The sequence below is a fragment of the Vipera ursinii genome (genome assembly GCF_947247035.1).
Source record: "Vipera ursinii genome assembly, chromosome: 2".
NCBI classification, from domain to species: Eukaryota; Metazoa; Chordata; class Lepidosauria; order Squamata; family Viperidae; genus Vipera; species Vipera ursinii.
In genome coordinates this window covers 251699002-251724217 of record NC_139513.1, presented here as the reverse complement: position 1 = coordinate 251724217, position 25216 = coordinate 251699002, and the positions used below count along the sequence as shown (strand labels likewise).

Genomic DNA, 25216 nt, shown 5'->3' with positions numbered 1-25216 from the left:
GATGCAGTGTCAAATTAAAAGTTTCACAAAAATAATATTATTCTACCAAAGAATTGACTAATGTAATTTCAATCAATCTAAAACAAACTATCGTGATTACTGTAAGATACCAAGTCAGGACCTTGGACTAGAGATGCTGATTAGCTGAAGTTTCCTCTTCATGATGGGCAATCATTAGCATACAGGTAGATCTTGCTTACTGATTGTCTTGTTCAGCAACTGTTCAAAGTTATAATACTGATGAAAAAATAATTTTATGACCAATGCTCAGGTTTACACCCTTTGCAATGTCAGTCACATGATTACCATTTACAGTTAATACACAACATCTGTGCCTGCCCCTTGCAGAATTGAGAAATTGCAGAGTAAAGGGTTATCAAGAAAGTAATCAGGCACACAACAAAAAATACACACTGAAAGGTAGCAGCCATGAGTAGGCTCCGGGCTGAGAGCTGCAAGCACTCTACTCAAACTGCCCATTGTATTCCCCATTGCTTGCTTGCTTGCTTGCTTGTGATCCCTTCTCAAATCTCTCCACTCCGAATGGAGGGGGAGAGGGAAGAAAAAAGCAGGTCAGCCACACAGGAGAGATAAATCATTTGATTCCCCCCCTTTTCCCCTTCCTTGCAGAGAGGAGAAAATGCTTAAACAAGTTGGGAGGAGACAAGTAATAATATCTCCTCTGTACCTTACTTGTTTTTTTTTCTTCCTCCCCCTCATACAAGTGGAAAGAGTAGAGAGGAAGAGATAACAAATGAGTAAGTAGACACAATGAGGAATACACCAGTCTGTATGCATGGCTGTTTGTGTGCCTTCTTACTCTCTGATAATCCTTTTCTCTCCAATAAATGTAAAAGGAAAAAAAATCCCTTCTTGCTGACCATTCCAAAGGGTGGGAGAGTGGAAAGGAAAGAAGTTACCATCATGAGATTCCCCACTTAGCAACTGCTTCACTTAACAACAGAGCTGCTGCTTTCAATGGTGGTAGTTAAATAAGGACTATCTGCAATTAGAGATACATTGTGTGCCAAATGGTTAAGTGCTATCTGCTGTATCTCTGTTATCTCTCAGAAGTTCTCAATGGAGATTTTCACCTTCTCATGCCTGGCATTTAACAGGGAGCAGCTTAGTTGTGTTTTAGATGCCCCACCCCAAGACTGCTTACTTTAACCATGTTCTCCTTGGAAAGATAGATAGACTGACACACACACCCATACTTACAAATGCTTAGTTGTTTAATGTTATCCTAATCACTAGTAACTGATTATTCAATCCACGTATTCAATGGTACAGTTCCTCAACAGAAGAGTACAGATAGTCCTTGACTTACAATTGAACCCAAAATTTTCATTGCTAAGCAAGACAGTTGAGTTTTGCCTGATTTTATGCCCTTTCTTGCCACAGTTGTTATGTGAGTCACTGCAGATGCTAAGTTAGCAACCCAACTGTTAAGTGAATCTAGCTTCCCCATTGACTTTGCTTGTCAGAAAGTTACAAAAGGTGATCACGTAACCCTAGGACACAGTAACTGTTATAAATACATGCCAGTTGCCAAGCATCCAATCATATAACCACGGGGATGCTGCAATGATCTTAAGTGTAAAAAACAATAAGTCTCTTTTTTCAGTGTCATTGTAACTTTGAAGGTCACTAAATGAACAGTTGAAAGTTGATGACTACCTCTATACCACATAGTATACAAATAATGTCTAAGTGTCCTAAAGAAAATAAGTCCTTTTTATCAATAAAATTAGTAAACCACGAAACCCTTTATATCTTGTTTTTTTCAGTTATTTTACATAGAAAAATATGTATTTAATGTTATTTTAGGATACCTCAAGCCATATAGCCTCGAGATAGTCTATAGCCATTCAATGTACACTGCAATAAAATCAAAACAAAACTATAACAAAGGACCCAGATTGTTGGGGGCAATAAGCTGACTTTGTAATAATGCCGCTTGGGTGTGTGTGTGTGAAAGCCCTAATAAGCAGGCATATACATAGAATGAAGGCTACTGCTAAGCTTGTAAGCCACCCTGAGTCTTCGGAGAAGGGCGGGATATAAATGGCATTAAAATAAGATAAATAAATAAATAAATTATGAATACATTTTATTAGTGTAAATTAAAGATTACCTCCTTTTCGTCCAACACGACTATCCATAAATTTTTCAATTGTTTCAAATTCATCTTCTTCAGGTTGTGGGACATCTTCTCCACAGACTTCTAGGAGATCATCTGAATCCGTCTTTGCTTCTTCAGCTTCTTTATAACTAACATTTACTGTTGCCTGGCGGCGAGAACCTCTTTTATCATAATCATCATCATCATCATCTGATGATGATGATGATGAGTCAAGTTGTCTTTTTTTCTGCACTGCAGTTTTCTTTCCACTTTTCTGTTTTATTCTTAAATAATAAAAATAATAGAAAAATAATTTTTCAAAATATTCTCTAGTCAATGCCTGGAAAAAATGACTGATGAGTATTCTTAGAAAACTGTGAGCTGTACAAATATTGAGATTTCTTTTATAAATTTCTTGAATAAAAACTTGAAAACTGTAAAGTATTAAAACCAAGCAACTTCACTGCTCTATCCGCTCACAATTTTTTTTCTTCCTGTACAATAATTTCAGCCCATTCATTTTCACATGGAACAGGACATAGTACTGTATTGAAATAAATGAGGAATGTAGTTTGAATGCTGAATAATGGATAACCTACCTATCAAAGTGATCCAAACACTGAATGAATGAATGAATGAATGAATGAACCTTTATTGTCAAAGTACAACCATGTATACATTGAGATTGGCTGAGCCTCCCTTCGTGCCCCCACCCCACAGCTTACAGTGACACAAACCCTCCATCTTATTACACCATGTGAACTAATTGCACAACACACCGGCCTCGCAAGTCAATTATGCATAAAGTTTATAAAAATTATTTCCCGTTCAAAAGCCTAACAGCCCATGGATAAAAGCTATTTTTCAGCCTGTTGGTGCGGCTGGCTATACTCCTGTATCTCCTACTCGATGGTAGGAGAGTAAAGAGATACCTTCCAGGGTGTGAGTCATCCCTGAGAATTTTCCTCTCTTCCAAGGCAGCGAGCCCTGGCGATGTCATCCAGTGGTGTCAGGGGACAGCCCACAATGTCTTGTGCTGTGCTCACCACCCTCTGTAATGCCTTCCTATCCGCGGCTGTCAGACCAGCATACCAAACCACAATACCATACGAGAGGACGCTCTCTACAGTAGACTGGCAAAAGAGGGTCATAAGCCGTTGTTCTACCCTGTTCTTCCGCAAGACCCTGAGAAAGTGAAGCCTCTGTTGGGCCTTTCTGGCCACCTGGGTTGTATTAACTTTCCAGGTCAGATCTTCGCAGAAGTAGACTCCCAGAAATTTAAAGGAGGAAACTCTCTCCACACAATCCTCCCTGATGTAAAGTGGGGCAGGTTCCTCCTTTTTCCTCTGGATGTCTAGCACCATCTCTTTCGTCTTGCCGATGTTCAGGTGCAAGTTGTTGTTACAACACCATATGGATAGTTTTTGTACCTCCACCCTGTATGCTGTCTCATCCCCACCTGTAATAAGACCCACCACGGTCGTATCATCTGCGAACTTAATTATTGCAGTAGATGGGTCACATGATACACAGTCATATGTGTACAAAGAGTACAGGTAGTGGCTAAGCACGCAGCCGTGTGGCGTGCTGGTGCAAAGCTTCAGGGAGGTGGACAAAGCAGACCCGACCCTCACTGTTTGTAACAGGTCCCTAAGAAAGTCTTGAATCCAATCGCAGATGGAGGGGGAGAATTTCAAGTCAGTCAGCTTCTCGATGAGAATGCTCGGCAAAATGGTGTTGAAAGCCGAGCTATAATCAACAAAAAGCATCTTGACATAACTTCCAGGTTTCTCAAGATGACTTGCTACAGAGTGTAAAGCAGTAGCTATGACATCGTCTGTCGACCTATTCCCCCTATAGGCAAATTGATGTTTATCAAAATCCAGTGGATTTCTCTATAGCATTTATAATGAAAAAAAGCAGCTGGAAACTCAACTATGATGTTCCATGTGCTCCCTGGAATGTTAGATTAATATATCAACTATCATTTGGAACCAAACATGTTATCCTGACTTACAAATACACTGTAATGTATAAAAGCAAATTAAATTAGGAAAATGTCAGATTTGGCTGGCTACTCAGCAGTAGCATCTAGAAAATTATCAGAATTGCATGCCCCAAAGTTCAATAAGCAAAAGCCTAGATTCGTAGCGCTACTATCGTGTTTCTCCAAAAGTAAGGCCTACCCCCAAAAAAAGCCCTAGCTTGATTTTTCGGGGTGGGCCTAATATAGTTTTGGTGCGAGGCACACTTAAAAATCAACCAAGGTGGGGGTAGGATTGTGGATCTGCCTCACGCGCTATGCACCTACTTACCTTGCAGTCAGGCCTCTCCTCGCCAGCCCACTTCTTCTGTGGCGTCTTCTGTAGCCAGGCCTGCATTTCTCAGTCACAGGCCTTTCTGGAAGGCCTGTGCAGCCAAGAACCGAGCTATGGTTTCAGTCCATCACTTGGTTCTGCAAGACCTCTGCAGTCGAGGACCGAGCTATGCATTGAATCCAAAACTCGGTACTTTGGCTGCATAGGCTTTCCGGATAGGCCTGACTGCAAAATACAGGCCAGAATGCAGCTGCTCATTCAGCCCCAGAAAAAGTGGACTGGCTGGGCCGGACTGTCAGTGCCGGAGGAGAGTAAGACATCCCCTGGAAATAAGACTTGGTGCCTCTTTTGGAGGAAAAAAAAGAGACCCAGTCTTATTTTCAGGGAAACACGGTAGATTGTGAAAATTAAGGGAACAGTTTGGTAAGAAATAGATTTGTTCCTCCTTTTATGACAGAAGAATGAGGATGAAGTAACAGCTCATTGTCTTATAATTTAGCAATGAGCACAAAAAGTAATTCCCTCTAACACAGATTAAACTATCCATAAAATCTCTAAGATATCCATTTGAGGCAACCATTGGCAATTTGACTAATGCAGTTGATGTGGAGACTTGTGGCAACATGCACTCATTTCTATTGGAGCACATGTTCTGCTCAAGATGTATCAATCCAAGATTGTACTTTGGTTGTTCTGAAAACTGAGATTTTCATTTGATATTAGAGCTTTGCTCATCTAGGCTATCAATTAAATGTTCCTTTTTAAAATCCAGCTTCCTATCATATAGAGAGATAATTTACTGAGTGAACATTTACCCTAAAGGATTCTTCAATATTAACTTTTACTTTCTAAAGTGGTATTACCTACCTACTTGGAGGCTTCCTGCTTTTGACTTTATTTTTTGGTTCATAATCAGATTCACTCTCTTCACAACTACTTTTATCTCTGCTTTCTTCCATATCAGAATCTGAAGCCGTTCCCGAAACAGATCCTGATCCAGACATTTGCCAATCTTCACTATTCAGGTTAAAATTACAGAAAAAAAATATTTAACTATAAATTCTCAATCTGTTCTAAAAATAAAAACCAAAGCATTTCAGTACTGAGTTTCACAAAAAGGACATTACTATCCACCATATTTTGGAGCAATATTGAACTAGCAGAAAAGTTATTATAAAAGGTTTACAGGAAAAGTATGCAAAATGTTTTAAATATAAAATATTATTATTATTATTATTATTATTTATTTAAATTTTTATACCGCCCTTCTCCCGAATTAAGTAAACTGAAATGAACAATTAAAGTTTTTGTGGGTAGTTCAGCTTCATATAACTTTTCAATTTTTCACATGACAATACTTAATCATGAATAATTTAAATCATTAACATAAAGAATTAACTAATTCCTTACAATGATAACTGCTACATTAACAATGTTAAGTATACGGAAAAGTGGCATTTACATAATAATACCACAGAGGGATTGCTAATTTACATTTCTGAGATTGTGGTGTGTCGATGTGGGAAAAGAACCCCCCCCCAAAAAAAGAAAAAAGAGTTTCTTTGATCTACTTTAAATAATAAATACAGATGATTTTTAAAAAATAAAACAAAAAAAGGCAGGTTGCTTAACAAAGTAGCTGCATTCTTCTGTAACTGTTATTTATAGTAATGATTTTTTTAAAGAGACAAGCTTATACAAGACATTAGCTACAATAAATATTTTTCTATCTCCAGCAAGCATCACTATTAACAGCATTTGTCCTGAATTTGAATCTGAGAGTGGATTCAGTCCTGCATTTATAATGTTTTCTACTATTACTTTGAAATAAAGCAGTTTTGATATAATTTAAAATGTATTTCTTATACTAAAGGACCTGCAAACTAAAGCCCCTTACAACAATCTCCTATTATGTTCGCAACCTGAAAGAGATGGAGCTCCCCCCATATTGCATTAAGCATCAAATACTTCTCAACATCTCTTAAATATGGCGGTAAGAAAAATTTACACTTCCTAGATTTAAAATCAAGAGGTGGGAGGGACTGTACTGCTCTTTAACTTGCTGAAAAGGATCATAAACTAGTCAGTCACACTTTTGTTCTGCTGTAGTTGCCTGAACTTCTCTCATTAGAATGTTTCCATACAAATCCTGATGTGATTATAGAAAATATACCAATGAAGAAGTATAAGAATATTATTCCTTGGATAATAAAGAAAATATCTCTGAAAATAAACTTGCATTAGTAGGCATGGAGTAAATGAAATAAAGTTTTATGAAGCAAAATTTTTATTTCCTACTCTTTATGTTTCTTCCTCTTGATTTCATTGGATGAGTCATCTTCAGAATCCTCACTACTTGATGATTCCTAAACAGTAAAAAATATGTATCAACTTTATCACCTTATTAATTTAATAATAACAATTCATTAAATGAATATTCTGCCTGACAAATTCATATATAGTTATTCCAAATATCCAAGGAACTGTAGGCTGCAAACAGAAATAAAGAAAACCAACTATAAAGATCCATTAAAAGGCAACTGTATCAAAAATTGTGCTGTCAATGACTTTTATACAGTGATTAAAGCATATTCATTAGAATCGTGAAGAAATAGATTTGCTAAGCAATTGTAAAGATGCAATGCCATTCTAAGTTAAGGAAACAATTATTATCTAAAGAGCTTCTAGTCATAAATCTCAAATGTAACTTTTCTTTAATGAGAAACATTCCATTTTTTCTTTAATTATTGAATTATTTAAAAAAATGAAATTCAATTATGATTATTTACCTCTTCTGACCCACTATTTATGGATGCTGCTTTTGACTGCTGTTGCTGTTTCCTGAGCATTGCAGACCTCTGTACAGCAAGAATGCTTGGATTTGATTTCCAAAACTGAAGTAGGATACATGTAAAAACATTACAGAATGGTAAGATAATGGCAGTAGTTGCTAATATTATTTCTTAATGAATTCTCTGGTTAGATAGAAGCTATTTATTTCTTACTTTACTGAAGAGCATTAGGCAATGAAGTAAATCAGCAAATAGCTAGAATGTAGGTAGCAGTATCATTCCTACAGTGAAAGTAACCTAACAGAAATAATAAAGGAAAAACATGTCTACCATGTGGAAGGCCCATTTCTCCCCCATCTTTAATAAACAGTGCTTTCTGACTAGCAAGTGGGCTGCTTTGGGGCTTTGGGTACTCTTCAATATCTTCATCAATGACTTAGATGAGGGAATTGAAGGGGAACTCATCAAATTTGCAGATGACATCAAACTGGCAGGAGTAGCCAACACCCCAGAAGACAAACTCGGGATCCAAGAAGATCTCTACAAACTTGAATAATGGGCCCTATCCAACAAAATGAGTTTCAATGTGGAGAAAAGCTAAGTTTTACATTTAGGCAGGAAAAATTAACGGTACAAGTACAGATTGGGTGAGACCTGGCTTAAAAACAGTAACTGCTAAGCTTGTAAGCCGCCCTGAGTCTTCGGAGAAGGGCGGGATATAAATGTAATAAAAAAAACTGTTGGAAGGACCTTGGAGTCCTAGTGGACAATCACTTGACTATGAGCCAGCAGAGTGCAGCAGCACCAAAAAAGTTAATACAATCCTGGGTTGTATAAACAGAGGCATAGAATCAAGATCACACGAAGGACTAGTACCTCTTTATAAAACCCTAGTAAGACCACACCTGGAATACTTCAGCCAATTTTGGTCACCATATCACAAAAAAGATATTGAGAGTTTGGGGAAAAATTCAGAGAAGAGCAACTAAGATGATCAAAGGCCTGGAGACTAAAACATAGAAAGAATGGCTGCAGGACTTGGGTTTGGCTAGTCTAAAGAAAAGGGGAGACATGACAGCATTATTTCTGTATTTGAGGGGCTGCCACAAAGAAGAGGGGTCACATTATTAACCAAAGCACCAGAGTACACGACAAGTAACAATGGTTGGAAACTGAGCAAAGAGAGAAGCAACTTGGAATTAAGGAGAAATTTCCTGACAGTGAGGACAATTAACCAGTGGAATAGCTTGTCCCCAGAAATTGTGTACACTCCATCACTGGATTTTTTAAAAAAAGAGGCTAGACAGTCACTTGTCTGAGATGGTATAGGTTCTCCTGCTTGAGCAGGGGGCTGGACTAGAAGACCTCCAAGGTCCCTTCCAGCTCCTATTCTTTTTTCTTTTCTTTTCCTTTCCCTTCCCTTCCATTCTTATTCATATCTATTCTAAATCCTAAAAAGATTTAGCCTGACACACAAATTAGTTGTTATTGTAAAACACTACCTGCATCCACTCCAAATTGTGCACCACAATTAGAGGGGCATTATCTAATCAGAGTTTATGGGATCTATTTCAGTTACTGCATATCTGCAGAACTGAGAAAAATATTTATGGATGTTAAGAACCAGTAGGTAACCTATTATAATAAATAAACCTAAATATGTTTAAACAAATGGTTCAAGTGAGTGGTTAGCACCTTATATTTTATTAAAAATATTTCTACTTCTTTGAAAGATGCCTTTTTCAAATTACTACCCTTTTTTAGACAAAAGGTTTGTAGCCAGCAACTACAAGAATGTTTATAAAAATATGATTATCTACGATCAATGTCAATCTGGCTGCAGCCTACATACAGCAATGAAACATCTGTGGCTGCCATAATTAATAATTTTGCACTAGAAAGTGCTACATATAAATTATTACATATGAACTATAATTATCAATATCCAACCACCTATCCTCCACAAACTTGCATGCTAAATTTATATGGAAATATCCTACTCATGGAGTAGGATCTTTTTAGCAAATGAATTCCTTTATGAAAATGGTCTCCTAAGAATCACTCCAGTGATCTTTACATTATCTTGTTATAAAAGCTATTTCAAGACATGATCATTTAACTGGACATTTAGTGAGTAAAGTTGCTCTAGAACCAGACTGCTTTTATATTCTTACACTCTCAGTGTTTGATTATATATAAACAAACAACATCTGAACTTTCTTTTTGTATGAATTCATTTGGGAAAAAAGGAATATAAGAATAAATTCAGTAAGACAGTTTCTGAATGAAAGCAAACAGAAATCTTATTGCATTACAGTAAACAATTGCTCAACTAAAGTGTATATTGCAAAATAATTCCCAAAGCTTAATTTTTATTACTTTTGTCAGTAATCTATATACAAAAAATCTATATAAGGTTTTTGAAGCTCCTAATGAGGGCTAAAAATGATGCTGTGTTTGTTTACTTCAACAGCTACTAAGCACTGAAACAAATTCAAATTACTGTTAAAAATATTTCCAGTAGGCTACCTTTCTTGTGCCACACTTAGTAAATTTATCTTTTAAACAAAATTTCAAAAGTTATTTCCAACTGAAACATTTAATCATGGGTTTGGTAAATACAAGTAAATAAATTAGATAATTCTAGATCAACTTTTTTTCTCTTACTTGTATAGACACAAAGAATATTAAAGAGGGCTCATTCAATGCATTTATTATGCCATAGCAGTATTTTAAGTGGTCAAATCTCTCCTTGGGAAAGAGGGATTGGAGGAAGTCTTTCAAGGTAACTTTCAGAACTATTCTAAGCATAGTTGCTTTGTCAAAAGTTGCTCAGATCCTTCTCCATTTGGCATTAGATTAGGTTTTATAGCAGAACCAAGAAAGCACTTGGCTGTACTGGATTATTTTGTGGGTTGCTTTAAGGTCCCCGCTGCTCTTATTTAAAATCTACACAAAACCCCTGGATGAAGTTATCCCTCAGATGAAAAACAATCAATATGCTAACAATCCTCAGCTTTATATTCATCTTTGTCACAAGTGACATTGGCAAGTTTTTCACTTAGTGGTTTGAGACTGCACGGAAGGGAACAAGTTAACCCTAGTTCATTCAAGTTCAACCCTAGTTAAAATAAAACCTTGGGGCTCCCTGGGTCTGGTGATTCTTCATCTTTAATACTAGGTAGGGAACATTCCCCCAGAATTGGTGTGCAACTTGAGGGTCCTTCTGGACACCCAGCTCTTCCTGGAGAGATTTTGTATGGATTTGTTTTGTGCATCTGACATTGTCAAGTTTTTTTACTTAGTGGTTTGAGGTTTTATTTTATTTTATTTTATTTATTTATTTTATTTTATTAGACTTAGATTTTTTTAAAGATTTTATTAGATTTATAAACCGCCCTTTCCCGAAGGACTCAGGGCGGTTTACAGGGCATTTTAAAATCATATCAATATAAAATACAAAGTTAAAAGAGAATTAAAAGATTAAATTATCCCTGAAAATAAAACCCCAGTTGAAATTCTCAGCCTGGGTCAGAGAGCTCAGAGCCAAGTCTTCAGGTCCCGGCGGAATGAGCGTAGGTCAGGGGCAGTCCTGAGCTCCACGGGCAGCTGGTTCCAGATGGTAGGCGCACCCACAGAAAAGGCCCTCTCCCTGGGTGTTATACGCCGGCAATCTTTTACCGGTGGCACCCTGAGAAGACCCTCCCTCTGCGAGCGCACTGGACGAAGGGTACTTGATGCTGGCAGCAGGTGTTCCCTCAAATATCCCGGACCCAAGCCATTTAGGGCTTTATAGGTCATCACCAGCACTTTGAATCTCACCCGGAGGGCAACCGGAAGCCAATGCAGCTCACGGAGTAGAGGTGTTACATGGGAGTATCGGGAAACCCCCATCACAACTCGCGCGGCCGCATTCTGCACCAGTTGTAGTCTCCGAATGGTTCTCAAGGGCAGCCCCATGTAGAGAGCATTGCAATAGTCTAAACCAGACATGTCAAACACAAGGCCCGGGGGCCAGATCCGGCCCGCGAAGTGGTTTCATGTGGCCCGCGAAGCCATCCTGGAAACAGTGAGGGAATGGCCCCCGCTGCCTTGGCCCTGGCCCAGAGACCCTCCTTCTGCCAGAGACCCTCAGATCTGTCCCACTCCTGCCCAGGCCCCCATAGGCACCCTTGATGCCAACGATGTAGAGCTGGCCACGCCCACCCAGTAGGCCATACACACTCTAGCCACGCCCACCCAGTAGGCCACACTCACTCTAGCCATACCCACCCGGCCCCCTGAGGGCAACCGCAATGCTGATGCGGCCCTCAATGAAATTGAGTTTGACACCCCTGGTCTAAACGGAAGGTCACGACCGCATGAATGACTGTGCGTAGGGCATCTCGGTCCAGGTAGGGTCGCAACTGGCGGACCAGGCGAACCTGGGCAAAAGCTCCCCTGGTCACGGTTCGTATATGATCTTCTCCCGTAGGACTCAAGGCAGTTCACAAGGTTTTTTAAAAAACAATACAGCAAATTACAAAATTTAAAAACAATTAAAATGATTACATTAACCTTGAAATAAAAACCCCAATTAAAATACAATTGAAACCCCAGTTAATACTCTCAGTCCAGGCCAGAAAGCTCAAAGAGCCAGGTCTTCAGGTCCCAGCGGAATGAGCGAAGGTCAGGGGCAGTCCTAAGCTCTACAGGCAGCTGGTTCCAAAGGGCCGGCGCACCCACAGAGAAGGCCCTCCTCCTGGGTATTGAGACTAAATGGAAGGGAACATGTTAACCCTAGTTCATTCAAGTTCAACCCTAGTTAAAATAAGACCTTGGGGCTCCTTGGGTCTGGTGATTCTTCATCTTTAATACTAAATAGATACATTCCTCCAGAAGTGGAGGAAGTGCAACCTGGGGGTCCTTCTGGACACCCAGCTCTTCCTGGAGAGATTCTGTATAGACTTGTTTTGTACATCTATTGCACCCTTTGCTCTTACTGTCAATCACATCTTAATGGCCTTAAAATGCATTACTGAAATGTATTTTACCATAAGCTTTTTTCTTGAAGAAGTTTCAGAAGCTTCAACTAGTACACAATGCAGTAACACATGCATACTTGGAAGCTGCAGTTTGCCGGCAAAAGCACCAAGGGGTAATCTATATTAGCTTCCAGTATACTTTTGGGTACAATTCAATTTGCTGGTTATTATCTTTAAAGGCCTATTTGGCATACCCAAGTTATTTGTGGGAGTTTATGCCCATTTCACTAGATGCTACAGGGTCAGGACACACCAGGTTTTTGTCCTCTCATGCTGTATTATTTTAATTGATTCTGGGTTGTTATATTGTTTTTATATATATTGTTCACCCTTAGAATTATGTACTTAAAATGAGCAGCTATAAATAAATGCATGTTGTGCAATGCTTCTATCAATTACTTTTTCTAGCATTGCAGTGTATTTTAAAACAAAATAACTATTACATTTCCAATTGTGTTTCATATGCTGTTAATACAGTATTAATTTAAAATAGTGTCAATTATAAATAATTCATTCATTTTACCTCAGCTCCATCAACCTTTGGATGTTTAGCTTGGACTTTCTTTTCCTTGGATGTGTCAGACTCCGATTCTGATTGACTGCCAGACTCTGAACCAGAATCTGAATCACTGCTTCCTGATCGGCTGCTACTTCCATTGCTGCTGCTTCCAGAACTTGAACCAGATCCAGATCCAGATGCTGACCCAGAATCATCATCTGATTGGCTGCAATTATAAATAATTAAGAAAGCTAGGAAAAGGCAATAAACAAATATTTATTTTTAATTTTAAAGCTCCTCTAATAGAGTTAAAATAGTATTCATAGATCTTCAGTGAATTACATCTTAGACTGGGGCTTCCATGAAATCTATATCAATCTATTAAAACATTTCACTCAATTCAAATAGTAAATTAGGTGCTTGGATAGTTGTTCTTAAAAAATAGAGAAGACACAGCACTGAATGATTTCAGGCATCATGTTGCTAAGCAACTGAGCACTTCATTCTGAACTTAGTAATATTAACAGCAGCAAAGAGAACACTGGCTTAATTTTTCCTCCTGTAATCTGGTTACCATGCTAGTCATGAAAGAATTCTCTTCCTCCACAATTAACATGGAAGCACAGTGATCCTCTGTCAGCCTTCCTTTGAAGCTTGTTTTTATGGTAATCATTGGGAAGTTAAAATATTTTTGCAAGCCAGTAATTTGGGGAACCTTATTTATACGCTGCTTTATATTTCAGTTTCTTATATGCAGCTTTGTTAACACAAACATAAATAAAAGCAATTGACTAGCTGCACTGATTTGTTCCACATTTGATAAAATCTGTCCCAAGAAATTTCCACAATACAGCAACTAAAACATTCTTTTCCAAATAGGCACTCCCTATCATGTTTCTAATATAAAGCACAGACATATTCATAATGTTCAACAGAATGTATGCTTATATAAAAGGGAAATTTGTCTATCCATCTGTCCCATCCATGAAAAAATAATAAAGCAGAAATAAGCAACATGATGTTCAAGAGCAGCCCAATATGTCCCTAAGCACTTCTCTTGATACTAATCACGCTCCTTGTCTTACTGAATTTATAAAAAATGATTATTTTCGAACATTAAAGATGTTAGAATGCTATAAAATAAGGTATTAGCATCTAATTTCAATATTCATTTGTAGAAATGTGTTTGGCTCCCACACCCTCATGCTGTATAATAAAAGAACCCAAAGAGTCAGAATAGAAGAGAAAGAACTGAAGAAAATCGCAAAATACAAAAGAATTGCAAATAGAAATAGAACTATTGTGGCAAAGAAAGCAAAGATAGTACTAATAGTAATAGCTGCCTTGGGTGCAATTCCAACCCCCCCCCCCCAAAAAAAAAAAAAAAACTGGAGCTCCACAACACCATCAAACAGCATTTGCCTATGCCAGGACTTTGTGAAGGCCTGGGTAGAGAGATATATCTTCAAGGATCTCCAAAATATCAACAATTTTGAACTTTTTTAGAATTCTCTTTTTAGGAGGCCAGTTGCCATGGCAAATACAGTGATTTGAAAACCATATTTAAACTATCTAGAGTAGAAGTATACAATGTGAGGCTTATGGAAACTTGTAGTCTCCAAAAGCCTAAAATCCAGCTCCATCTCAAACATTATTACAATGCTTAAAGTGACTGAAAGAAGAATTAAATACACAACCAAAAAATAATCACAGTGGGCACATTTAATTATATATAATTGCAAATTATAGTACATTTATTTCTAAATAACATTATTAACAAGATGCAGTTGTCTTCAGGTTATTTCTAGAAAAATGAGAAAAGTTTAATCTAAAATATCTTTCATTTTGGTGAATTATTTGAATATTGTTTCACAAGTTAGGTTTCGCAAAGAGAAAACAGGATAGGTGGATACCAATCTTCACTTCTTCATGCATTTCTACAATGGCAAGCTGTGATAGCAAAATATTATTGGACTTATTGGAACATGTAACTCCAAAGTATACAATGACAATGATAGCCAGAAAATAAGATACAGGTGAGAGAACTTTAGCTCCTTTCAGTCCCTTCACTCCTAAAACTGCCCAAATGAGAGGATGCCCTCTTTCCATCACAAAAAATATATCTTAAAGATATATATCTTTTCCTATTGGTGGAGGATAGCATCCAAAATTCTATGAAAACAAGAAATCTAGTGAGAATATGATATCAATAATACGTCTTTAAAAGGATCTCTAGAAGATGTTAAGCTTACATGATAAATGACGAAACAGAACCAGACAGCCCTTCTACGGGCATCTGTTATATGCTCCTGGCCAATATACCTTGATTCTTTCAGGAAAAAACAAGAATTATGCACACTTGAATCCATGTAGAAAACCTAAATGGGCCCAGTGCTCTTCAACATCTTCGTCAAAGATTTGGATGAGAGGATAGATGGGGAACTCATCAAATTTGCAGGTGACACCAAGCTGGCAGGAATAGCCAACATTCCTAATGATAGGCTTAAGATACAGAAGGATCTTGACAGACTTGAACATTGGGCACTAACAAAATGAAATCCAAAGGTGAAAAAAGTAAGGTTCTACATTTAGGCAACAAAAACTAAATGTACAGGTATAGGTGGTACCTTGCTCAATAGTAGTAACTGTGAGAGGGATCTCAGAGTCCTAGTGGGCAATCATTTAAATATGAGCAAGCAGTGTGTTGCAGCTGCCAAAAAAGCCAACGCAGTGCTAACAGAGGGATAGAATCAAGATCACATGAAGTGTTAATACCACTTTACAATGCCTTGGTAAGGCCACACTAGGAATACTGCATCCAGTTTTGGTCACTATGATGTAAAAAAGATGTTGAGACTCTAGAAAGAGTACAGAAAAGAGCAACAAAGATGATTAGGAGACTGAAGGCTAAAACATATAAAGAATGGTTGCTGGAATTGGGTATGACTAGTTTAATGAACCCCTTCATGCCTTGTCGTGGCGAAGGGGCTTGTGTAATTCAATGAAGCTATGAGCTATGCTGTGCAGGGCCACCCAAGACAGAAAGGTCATAGCAGAGAGTTCTGACAAAACGTGATCCACTGGAGAAGGAAATGGCAACCCACTCTAGTATCTTTGCCATGAAAAACCTATGGACAGTACCAAAAGGCAAAACAATATGATGCTGGAAGATGAGCCCCTCAGGTCGGAAGGTGTCCAATATGCTACTGGGGAAGAGCAGAGGGCTAGTACTAGTAGTGCCAGAAAGAATGAAGTGAATGGGCCAAAGCTGAAAGGACGCTCAGCTGTGGATGTGTGTGGTGGTGAAAGGAAAGTCCGATGCTGTAAAGATTTTTTCTCCATAGGAACCTGGAATGTAAAATCCATGAATCAAGGAAAGCTGGACATGGTCAAACAAGAGATGACAAGACTGAACATCGACATCTTAGGTATCAGCGAACTAAAATGGACAGGAATGGGTGAATTTAATTCTGATGACCATCAGGTATACTACTGTGGGCAAGAATCCCTCAGAAGAAATGGAGTAGCCTTCATAGTCAATAAAAGAGTAGGAAAAGCAATACTGGGATACAATCCTCAAAATGACAGAATGATCTCAGTTCGAATCGAAGGCAAACCATTCAATATCACAGTAATCCAAGTCTATGCCCCAACCACCAGTGCTGAAGAGGATGAAATTGACCAGTTCTATGAAGCCCTACAGCACCTTATAGAATTAACACCCAAAAATGATGTCCTTATCATCATGGGGCACTGGAATGCTAAAGTAGGAAGCCAAAAGATAACCAGAATAACAGGCAAGTTTGGCCTTGGGAGTACAAAATGAAGCAGGGCACAAGCTGATAGAATTTTGTCAAGAGAATATGATGGTCATAGCAAACACTCTTTTCCAACAACCCAAGAGATGGCTCTACACATGGACATCACCAGACGGTCAACACAGAAATCAGACTGACTATATGCTCTGCAGCCAAAGATGGAGAAGCTCTATACAGTCAGTAAAAACAAGACCAGGAGCTGACTGTGGCTCAGACCATGAGCTTCTAGTTGCAAAGTTTAGTCTTAAAGTGAAGAAAGTAGGGAAAGTAGGGACTAGGCCACTCAGGTATGAACTAAATCATATCCCTGATGAATATACAGTAGAGGTGACAAATAGATTTAAGGAATTAGATCTGATAGACCGAGTGCCTGAAGAACTATGGACAGAGGTTCGCAACATTGTACAAGAAGTAGCAACTAAAACCATCCCAAAGAAAAAGAAATGCAAGAAAGCAAAATGACTGTCTGAGGAAGCTTTGCAAATAGCTGAGGAAAGAAGGGAAGTGAAAGGCAAGGGAGAAAAAGAAAGATACGCCCAATTGAATGCAGAATTCCAGAGAATAGCTAGAAGAATTTCTTCTTAAATGAACAGTTCAAAGAAATAGAAGAAAACAATAGAGTAGGGAGGATCAGAGATCTCTTCAAGAAAATTGGAGAGATGAAGGGAACGTTTCATACAAAAATGGGCATGATAAAGGACCAAAATGGCAGGGACCTAACAGAGGCAGAAGAGATTAAGAAGAGATGGCAAAATTACACAGAAGAACTATAGAGGAATGAGCTTAACGTCCCTGATAATCACAATGAGGTGGTCACTGACCTCGAGCCAGACATCCTAGAACGTGAAGTGAAGTGGGCCTTAGAAAAGCTGAGCAACAACAAAGCTAGTGGAGCTGACAGTATTCCAGCTGAGCTATTCAAAATCTTAAAAGACGATGCAGTAAAAGTGCTACACTCAATTTGCCAGCAAATTTGGAAAACTCAACAGTGGCCACAGGATTGGAAAAGATCAGTTTACATTCCAATTCCAAAGAAAGGCAGTGCCAAAGAATGTTCAAACTATCACACCATTGCACTCATTTCTCATGCTAGTAAAGGTATGCTTAAAATCCTACAAGTTAGACTCCTGCAGTATGTGGATTAAGAACTACCAGAAGTACAGCCAGGATTTCAAAGAGGCAGAGGAACTAGAGATCAAATTGCCAACGTACGCTGGATCATGGAGACAGCTAGAGAGTTCCAGAAAAACATCTACTTCTGCTTCATTGACTATGCTAAAGCCTTTCATTGTGTGGATCATACTGTGGCAAGTTCTTAAAGAGATGGGCGTACCAGACCATCTTATTTGTCTCTTGAGAAAACTATATGTGGGCCAAGAAGCAACAGTGAGAACTGGACACGGAACCACTGATTGGTTCAAAATTGGGAAAGGAGTCAGGTAAGGCTGTATACTGTCGCCCTGCCTATTTAACTTATATGCAGAGCACATCATGAGAAAGGCAGGGCTAGATGAATCACAAGTTGGAATTAAGATTGACAGGAGAAATATCAACAACCTAAGATATGCAGATGATACCACTCTAATGGCAGGAAGTGAAGAAGAACTAAAGAGCCTCGTGTTGCGGGTGAAGAAGGAGAGTGCAAAACCTGGGTTGAAACTAAACATTAAGAAAACCAAGATCATGGCATCCGGCCCTCTCAATTCCTGGCAAATAGATGGGGAAGAAATGGAGGTAGTGACAGATTTTATTTTCCTGGGCTCCAAGATCCCTGCAGATGGGGACTGCAGCCAAGAAATTAAAAGACGCTTGCTCCTGGGGAGGAAAGCCATAGCAAATCTAGACAGCACACTAAAAAGCAGGGACATCACCCTGTCAACAAAAGTTTGTATAGTCAAGGCTATGGTCTTCCCAGTTGCAATGTATGGCTGTGAAAGTTGGACTATAAAAAAGGCTTAGCGCCAAAGAATTGAGGCCTTTGAACTATGGTGCTGGAGAAGACTCCTGCGAGTCCCTTGGACTGCAAGGTGATCAAACCGGTCAGTCCTAGAGGAGATCAACCCTGACTGCTCTTTAGAAGGCCAGATCCTGAAGCTAAAACTCAAATACTTTGGCCACCTAATGAGAAGGAAGGACTCACTGGAGAAGAGCCTAATGCTGGGAAAGATTGAGGGCAATAGAAGAAGGGGACAACAGAGAATGAGGTGGCTGGATGGAGTCACTGAAGCAGTAGGCGTGAGCTTAAATGGACTCCAGAAGATGGTAGAGGACAGGAAGGCCTGGAGGAACGTTGTCCATAGGGTCGCGATGGGTCCGACACAACTTCGCAGCTAACAACAACAAAGTTTAATGAAGAGAAGGACTAGGATGACATGATAGCAGTGTTCCAATATGTCAGGGGTTGCCAAAAAGAAGAGGGAATCAAGCTTTTCTCCAAAGCACCTGAAGGCAGCACAAAAAGCAATGGATGGAAACTAGTCAAAGAGAGAAGCAACCTAGAACTGAAGAGAAATTTCCTGACAGTTAGAACAACTGATCAGTGGAACAACCTGCCTCCAGAAGTTGTGAATGCTCCAACACTGGAAGTTTTAAAAAAGAGAATGGACAACCATGTTTGAAATAGTATAGGGTTTCCTGCTTGAGCAGGAGGTTGGACTAGAAGACCTCCAAGGTCCCTTCCAACTCTATAATTACTACTACTACTACTATTATTATTATTATTATTTTTATTATTATTATTATATTTGCATGACTATATGCAATGTTTATTACAAATATTACCTGTCATAAAAATGTTTAAGAATTTGCAAAGATTGAAATGGAGCATATAACATAGCTTTCAAATTAATCTAAGGGTCCCATATAGAAAACTAGTGGGTTTTTCTTTTTACAAAAAGAATACTCCTATTTCTGAGAAACATGAATGGACGAGAACTCAATGGCCCAGTTCATATTTTAGAATAGATGAACGAGTATTTCTTTGTAGCATATTAGATTTTAAGCTTGCATTCAAACAAGAAATACAGGAAAGTCAAAACAGATGCCTAAATTAAGAAAAATCCTTTCCTATTGTTTCTCCCTACAGAAGGTTCTGAAAGGATGATTTCACAGATGTAAATATTAGCAGCTTCTCTAGACATCTGAATGACAGAAACCGAGTTCTGAGCACAAACTGATGTTCTTTTGATCACAATTTTGCTAAATTCTTCCTTAACACTCTTGAGCTATATTGTGCAGTTACCTTTATTTTTTTCTTTGTACAAAATGAACAATAATGGAATTGTTCCCATTAAGAGGCATAGTCAGAATTTATCATGTTTTAATATTTCTTCAGTTACACTACGTCAACCTGGTTTACCTTCTTTCAATATTCTCACTGATTTTATAACTTTATTTTCAACCATAGACATTATCAATTATTACATTTGTATCAATTCCACTGTTGAGTACAGTATATCACTATCATTCCTATGCAAATCTTTCAAATATTCCTTCCAGCATTCCATCACTGAAATTTAATTCCAATCATTTCATTCCATTCACACAACTGCAAACTTCTCTAGCCCTCTCCTCCAATTTCCCCCCCAAAATTATTTCCATCAAGATCACTCCCATTTTCTCTATATCTTTTCATTTAATCATTCCCTCTTTGAGTACAAAGTAGTCCTTGATAAGCGACCATAATGAAGCTGCCTATTATAGGCATAAATCAGGTTGGTCACATGATTGACCCATTTTATGACTTTTGCAGCAGTAGTTAAGCAAATCTATTGTTTGGCATGGCATGTTTTTATCAAAAACTGGAAGTAACATCCACCTTTCAGCAGTACCATGAACAGTCACATGAACACCTGACCTGCAGTCACCTGACTAGGGGACAACTATCAAACCTGAATCATAATTCTCCCTTTTTCCAGATAGGTTGTAATTCTGAACTATTGCTTAAGCTGAGGACCCATACAAAATTTTTCTTTTGTTGCTTTTCCATCAATCTTTTTTTCTTCATCCACAACTTATTTCACTCCATCGTTCCTCAAGTATCCTTTTCATATTTTTATTGAACATAACACCACCCGCTTGTATGTCCCTTTATAGTATAATTATTTCACTGTGTTCCAAACATTTTCCTCCTCCTCATTGTCGATTTCACATTATGTTGGGAGATTAATTTTCTAATACTTTTTCATGCGGTACTAAAATGCATATTCTTGCAGCGATTTCATACTCAGATTATATTCTATCACTGCTTTTCCTTCTATGTCCTTTTCCTAATCTACAAAATGCTAAATAGTCTGTTTGCATTCAGAATCTCTCAATATCTTTCTATTCTTCACTAATTTATTTTTTTTCACCCTTAAGCAGTCAGATTAATCATGGTTTTAAATTCATTCCTTAGGTTACATTTGTGGCATACTGATCAAAATACTAAAACTGGACCAATATTGCCCTTAGCAGAAACACCATCTGGCATGGATACAAGAAAGATTTCTAACAGTCTCTACTTTTATCTTCCCCCAAACACTTAAAATCTTAACTGACCAAAGCCACGAGTGGAGTTCCATACTCAAGGATCTACTTTTAATATAAGAAATATCTGATAAAAAGCATGAATTAATGAATAAAGTGAATGAATAAAAGAGACGTTGTGTATGGGAAAATATGTAACTGATCTAAACTAAAGTGGTCTGGACTTAATAAGATCTACAAAATTAAGAATACCAACAAGATGAAATTTCTAGAACAGAAAAGCACACCCGCTCAATCAAATGGATATTAAATAAGCTCATCAGAGACAATATATTAGTTTCAAGGGACTATGTTAATCCATTAAGATTAATTACTGAACTTAGTTTTAAATTTCTTACTTTCTCTCTCTCTTACCCCCCCCCCCTGCTTTTATGCCTAAGGAAGGCATAGAACTTGTAGTCTCCTGGTTTCTAGGCCAGCAATTTAACCACTACATCAAACTGGATCTTAATTAGTTACTTAATTCCAGAATAAATGTACAGTATTAAACTCACTTTTAAAGAAAGTATATCTTTTTTAACATTTACTAAATAATTATTAAAACAATCAGTAACTGATCTTATTGATAAATCAATTAAAGGCTGCATTTCTTTACATAAAATTCTGCTGAAAATTGATTAAATGCACAAATCAATGGCAATTTTTGTATGAAATTATAAAAGATTTTAACAAATCTATAAATTAGTATGCCAGAATTAACACTAACATGACAACTAGCATTATTGTACAGATCTGTATCAAATACCAGTGCTGAGAGATTATTACATACAGGTTATTACTTCAGAACAACCCTAGATTAATGTTCCTCAAACTGGATATCCTCTAAGACAGTATTTTTCAACGTTAGCAACTTTGAGATGTGTGGATTCAAGCTCCCAGAATTCCCCAGCCAGAATAGTAATCCTAAAGTTATCAAGGCTGAGAAATGCTGCTCAATATCATCTCTTAAAATCTCCTAGTCAGTATGGCCAATGCTGAAATCTATGTAACTGAGCCCCACCCTCACTTTGTTTGATAAGATTTACCAAATCATTTACTGTTTTTATTTCATAAATGGGTACTGAGATAAAGTGACATATTTCTGAAAAACATGCATAAAAATGTAGATGAGCAACAGACAAGCTTAATTTTACATTGTTCTTCACAATTATTTTGCAACAGGTAGCTTTGCCTTTACGCCTGCTCCTTCTTCCTTTCAGTTCTTGTTCCAACTTTGCTCTAAAGCATCTTCCCTAAGACTCTTACATCATTCTCAACTTTAGTTTGGTTTCCTATTTAGAGTACTGATAGCCCTCGACCTACGACCACAATTGAACCCCAAATTTCTGTTGCTAAGCAAGACAGTTGTTAGGTGAACTTTGCCCCATTTTATGAGGAACTAGAGATCAAATTGCCAATATACGCTGGATCATGGAAAAAGCTATGGAGTTCCAGAAAAACATCTACTTCTGCTTCATTGACTATGCTAAAGCATTTGTGTGGATCACAACAAACTGTGGCAAATTCTTAAAGAGATGAGAGTACCAGACCATCTTATTTGTCTCTTGAGAAACCTATTTGTGGGCCAAGAAGCAACAGTGAGAACTGGACACGGAACCACTGATTGGTTCAAAATTGGGAAAGGAGTCTGGCAAGGCTGTATACTGTCGCCCTGCCTATTTAACTTATATGCAGAGCACATCATGAGAAAGGCAGGGCTAGATGAATCAAAAGTTGGAATTAAGATTGCTGGGAGAAATATCAACAACCTAAGATATGCAGAAGATACCACACTAATGGCAGAAAGTGAAGAGGAACTAAAGAGCCTCTTGTTGCAAGTGAAGAAGGAGAGTGCAAAAGTTGGGTTGAAACTAAACATTAATAAAATCAAGATCATGGCATCCGGCCCTCTCAATTCCTGGCAAATAGATGGGGAAGAAATGCAGGTAGTGACAGATTTTATTTTCCTGGGCTCCAAGATCACCGCAGATGGGGACTGCAGCCAAGAAATTAAAAGACACTTGCTCCTGGGGAGGAAAGCCATGGCAAATCTAGACAGCACACTAAAAAGTAGAGACATCACCTGCCAACAAAAGGGCATATAGTGAAGCCTATGGTCTTCCCAGTTGCAATGTATGGCAGTGAAAGTTGGACTATAAGAAAGGCTGATCGCCAAAGAATTAAGGCCTTTGAACTATGGTTCTGGAGAAGACTCTTGCGAGTTCCTTGGACTGCAAGGCATTCAAATCTGTCAGTCCTAGAGGAGATCAACCCTGACTGCTCTTTAAAAGGCCAGATCCTCAAGTTGAAACTCACTTTGGCCACCTAAGGAAAGACTTACTGGAGAAGAGCCTAATGCTGGGAAAGGTTGAGGGCAAGAGTAGAAAGGGACGACAGAGAATGAGGTGGCTGGATGGAGTCACTGAAGTATTATTATTATTATTATTATTATTATTATTATTATTATTATTATTATTATTATTATTATTATTTCTATACCGCCCTATTCCCTAAGGACTCAGGGCAGTTTACAGGGCAAGGTTAAAACAGTTAAAACAGTACAAAAATTAAGATAAAATTAAGATTTACCAATATTACACTATACATAAAGTCTGAAATCCCAAAACAACTATGTAAATTTTCAAAGGTTATACAAAATATTAAGATTATATCAAAGTGAATCCCAGTGCATACCTTGATTCTCCACTAGTGTTCCTTGTGCTTTCTTCATCACTGTGCCCATTCATTGTAAATATTCACCAAGATAAAAATATAAATAAAAGTTATCCCAGCCTGTAACTAGGATATAAAATGTCTTTTTAGAAGGCTCTCTTCTTTGTGCTTCAGATATTTCACTGTGTTCAGCAGTTCATGATTCTTGCATAAGTTACCTTTAAAAAAATTAAACAACTATTTGAAATGTTTACATAATCAATGTTGTGGATATTGTAGTAGCATTATTTATTTAACAAACTGAATATGCACTCCTTTCTATTCTGTAACAGTTCTATAATATCACTTATGTAAAAGATAAAATTAGATCCATGTTTTCAACAATTTTCAGCAATAGGATTTTAATCCATCAATTAATTCATATAACCCAATCCCACTCTGACAATAAAGTTGTGTACATAATCAATCTTGCACTGTGTCTTACAATTACAAGCTGTATATATAAAAATCATTATCTCAATAATTTCTATAAAATTCACAAAGGTACTATCAATACTGTTCAGAGATAGGTTAGCTTCTTGTTTTGAAAATCTAATTCTATCGTATTTCTACAGTACCGGAAAATTAGATTTAAATAACTATGACATAGGAAAAAGAACAATGTATTCTTCCCCCCCCCCTATATCAGTTTCTACAAAAGATAACATACTATACAGGCAGACTTTGACTTACAACAATTCATTTAGTGACCATTCAAAGTTGACTTATGGCCATTTTTCACACACACGAGGATTGCAGCACACCCACGGTCATGTGATTAAAATTCAGGCACTTGACAAATGGTTCATATTTGTGACAGTTGCAGTATCCCGGGGTTATGTGATCACCTTTCACAACCTTCTGACAAGCAAAGTCAATGGGGAATTCAGATTCACTTAACAATTGTGTTACCAACTAAGCAACGGCAGTGATTCACTTAAAATTGTGAATAAGGGGGGGGGGAAGAAACCCACATCTTTATAACCCGCTCATACATAAGAGGGGAAAAAAAATCTAGTCAGTTTTGGGATAACAAAAAGCGTGCATATATATTATTATAATTTATATAGTAAAGTACTAGCCTGCTTTTAATGCTACAGTTAAGGTCTATTTCAATTAAAAGTTCTAAGCTCATGCCCAACTACAAGGCGAGAGTGGGCACACGGTTGGAACCGATGCAAACTTCAGGCCAAAGGCCATTATTCGCAGGCACCAGTCGGCTGAGTTTCGTGCGGGGGTTCCCTCCCGCGCTCTTCTCTTTTTAGGAAAGCCAGGCAAAGGCGGGGCCACTGTTTAGAGCAGTAGGAAGGCAGCGCTTAGACACCCTCACCGCCAGCCTGTCAGCCAATGAGGAGCGGGCCTCGTGGATTTAGTGGGTGCCAAAACAAATGGGCTTTCTCCCCTCCCTCCGGTTCCCCCGTA

The 25216-nt window shown here is 38.0% G+C and overlaps 1 protein-coding gene across 3 annotated transcripts in view; it reads right to left on the bottom strand.

Annotated features, from left to right (window-relative positions):
• CHD1 (chromodomain helicase DNA binding protein 1) overlaps positions 1-23931 on the bottom strand; it is a 76637-nt gene extending 52706 nt beyond the window's left edge. Inside the window, exons 1-6 of one of the 3 annotated variants that reach the window (XM_083354537.1) lie at positions 23777-23931; positions 12783-12984; positions 7233-7337; positions 6742-6809; positions 5311-5460; positions 2138-2409 (exon numbers count right to left, since the gene is read on the bottom strand). In XM_083354537.1, the coding sequence (XP_083210663.1) occupies positions 2138-2409; positions 5311-5460; positions 6742-6809; positions 7233-7337; positions 12783-12984; positions 23777-23829 (850 nt within the window). In that variant the 5' untranslated portion in view covers positions 23830-23931. The remainder of the gene's footprint in view (positions 1-2137; positions 2410-5310; positions 5461-6741; positions 6810-7232; positions 7338-12782; positions 12985-23776) is intronic. The other 2 variants (XM_083354536.1, XM_083354538.1) reach the window with 2 other exon arrangements.
• Positions 23932-25216: the final 1285 nt, after the last annotated feature.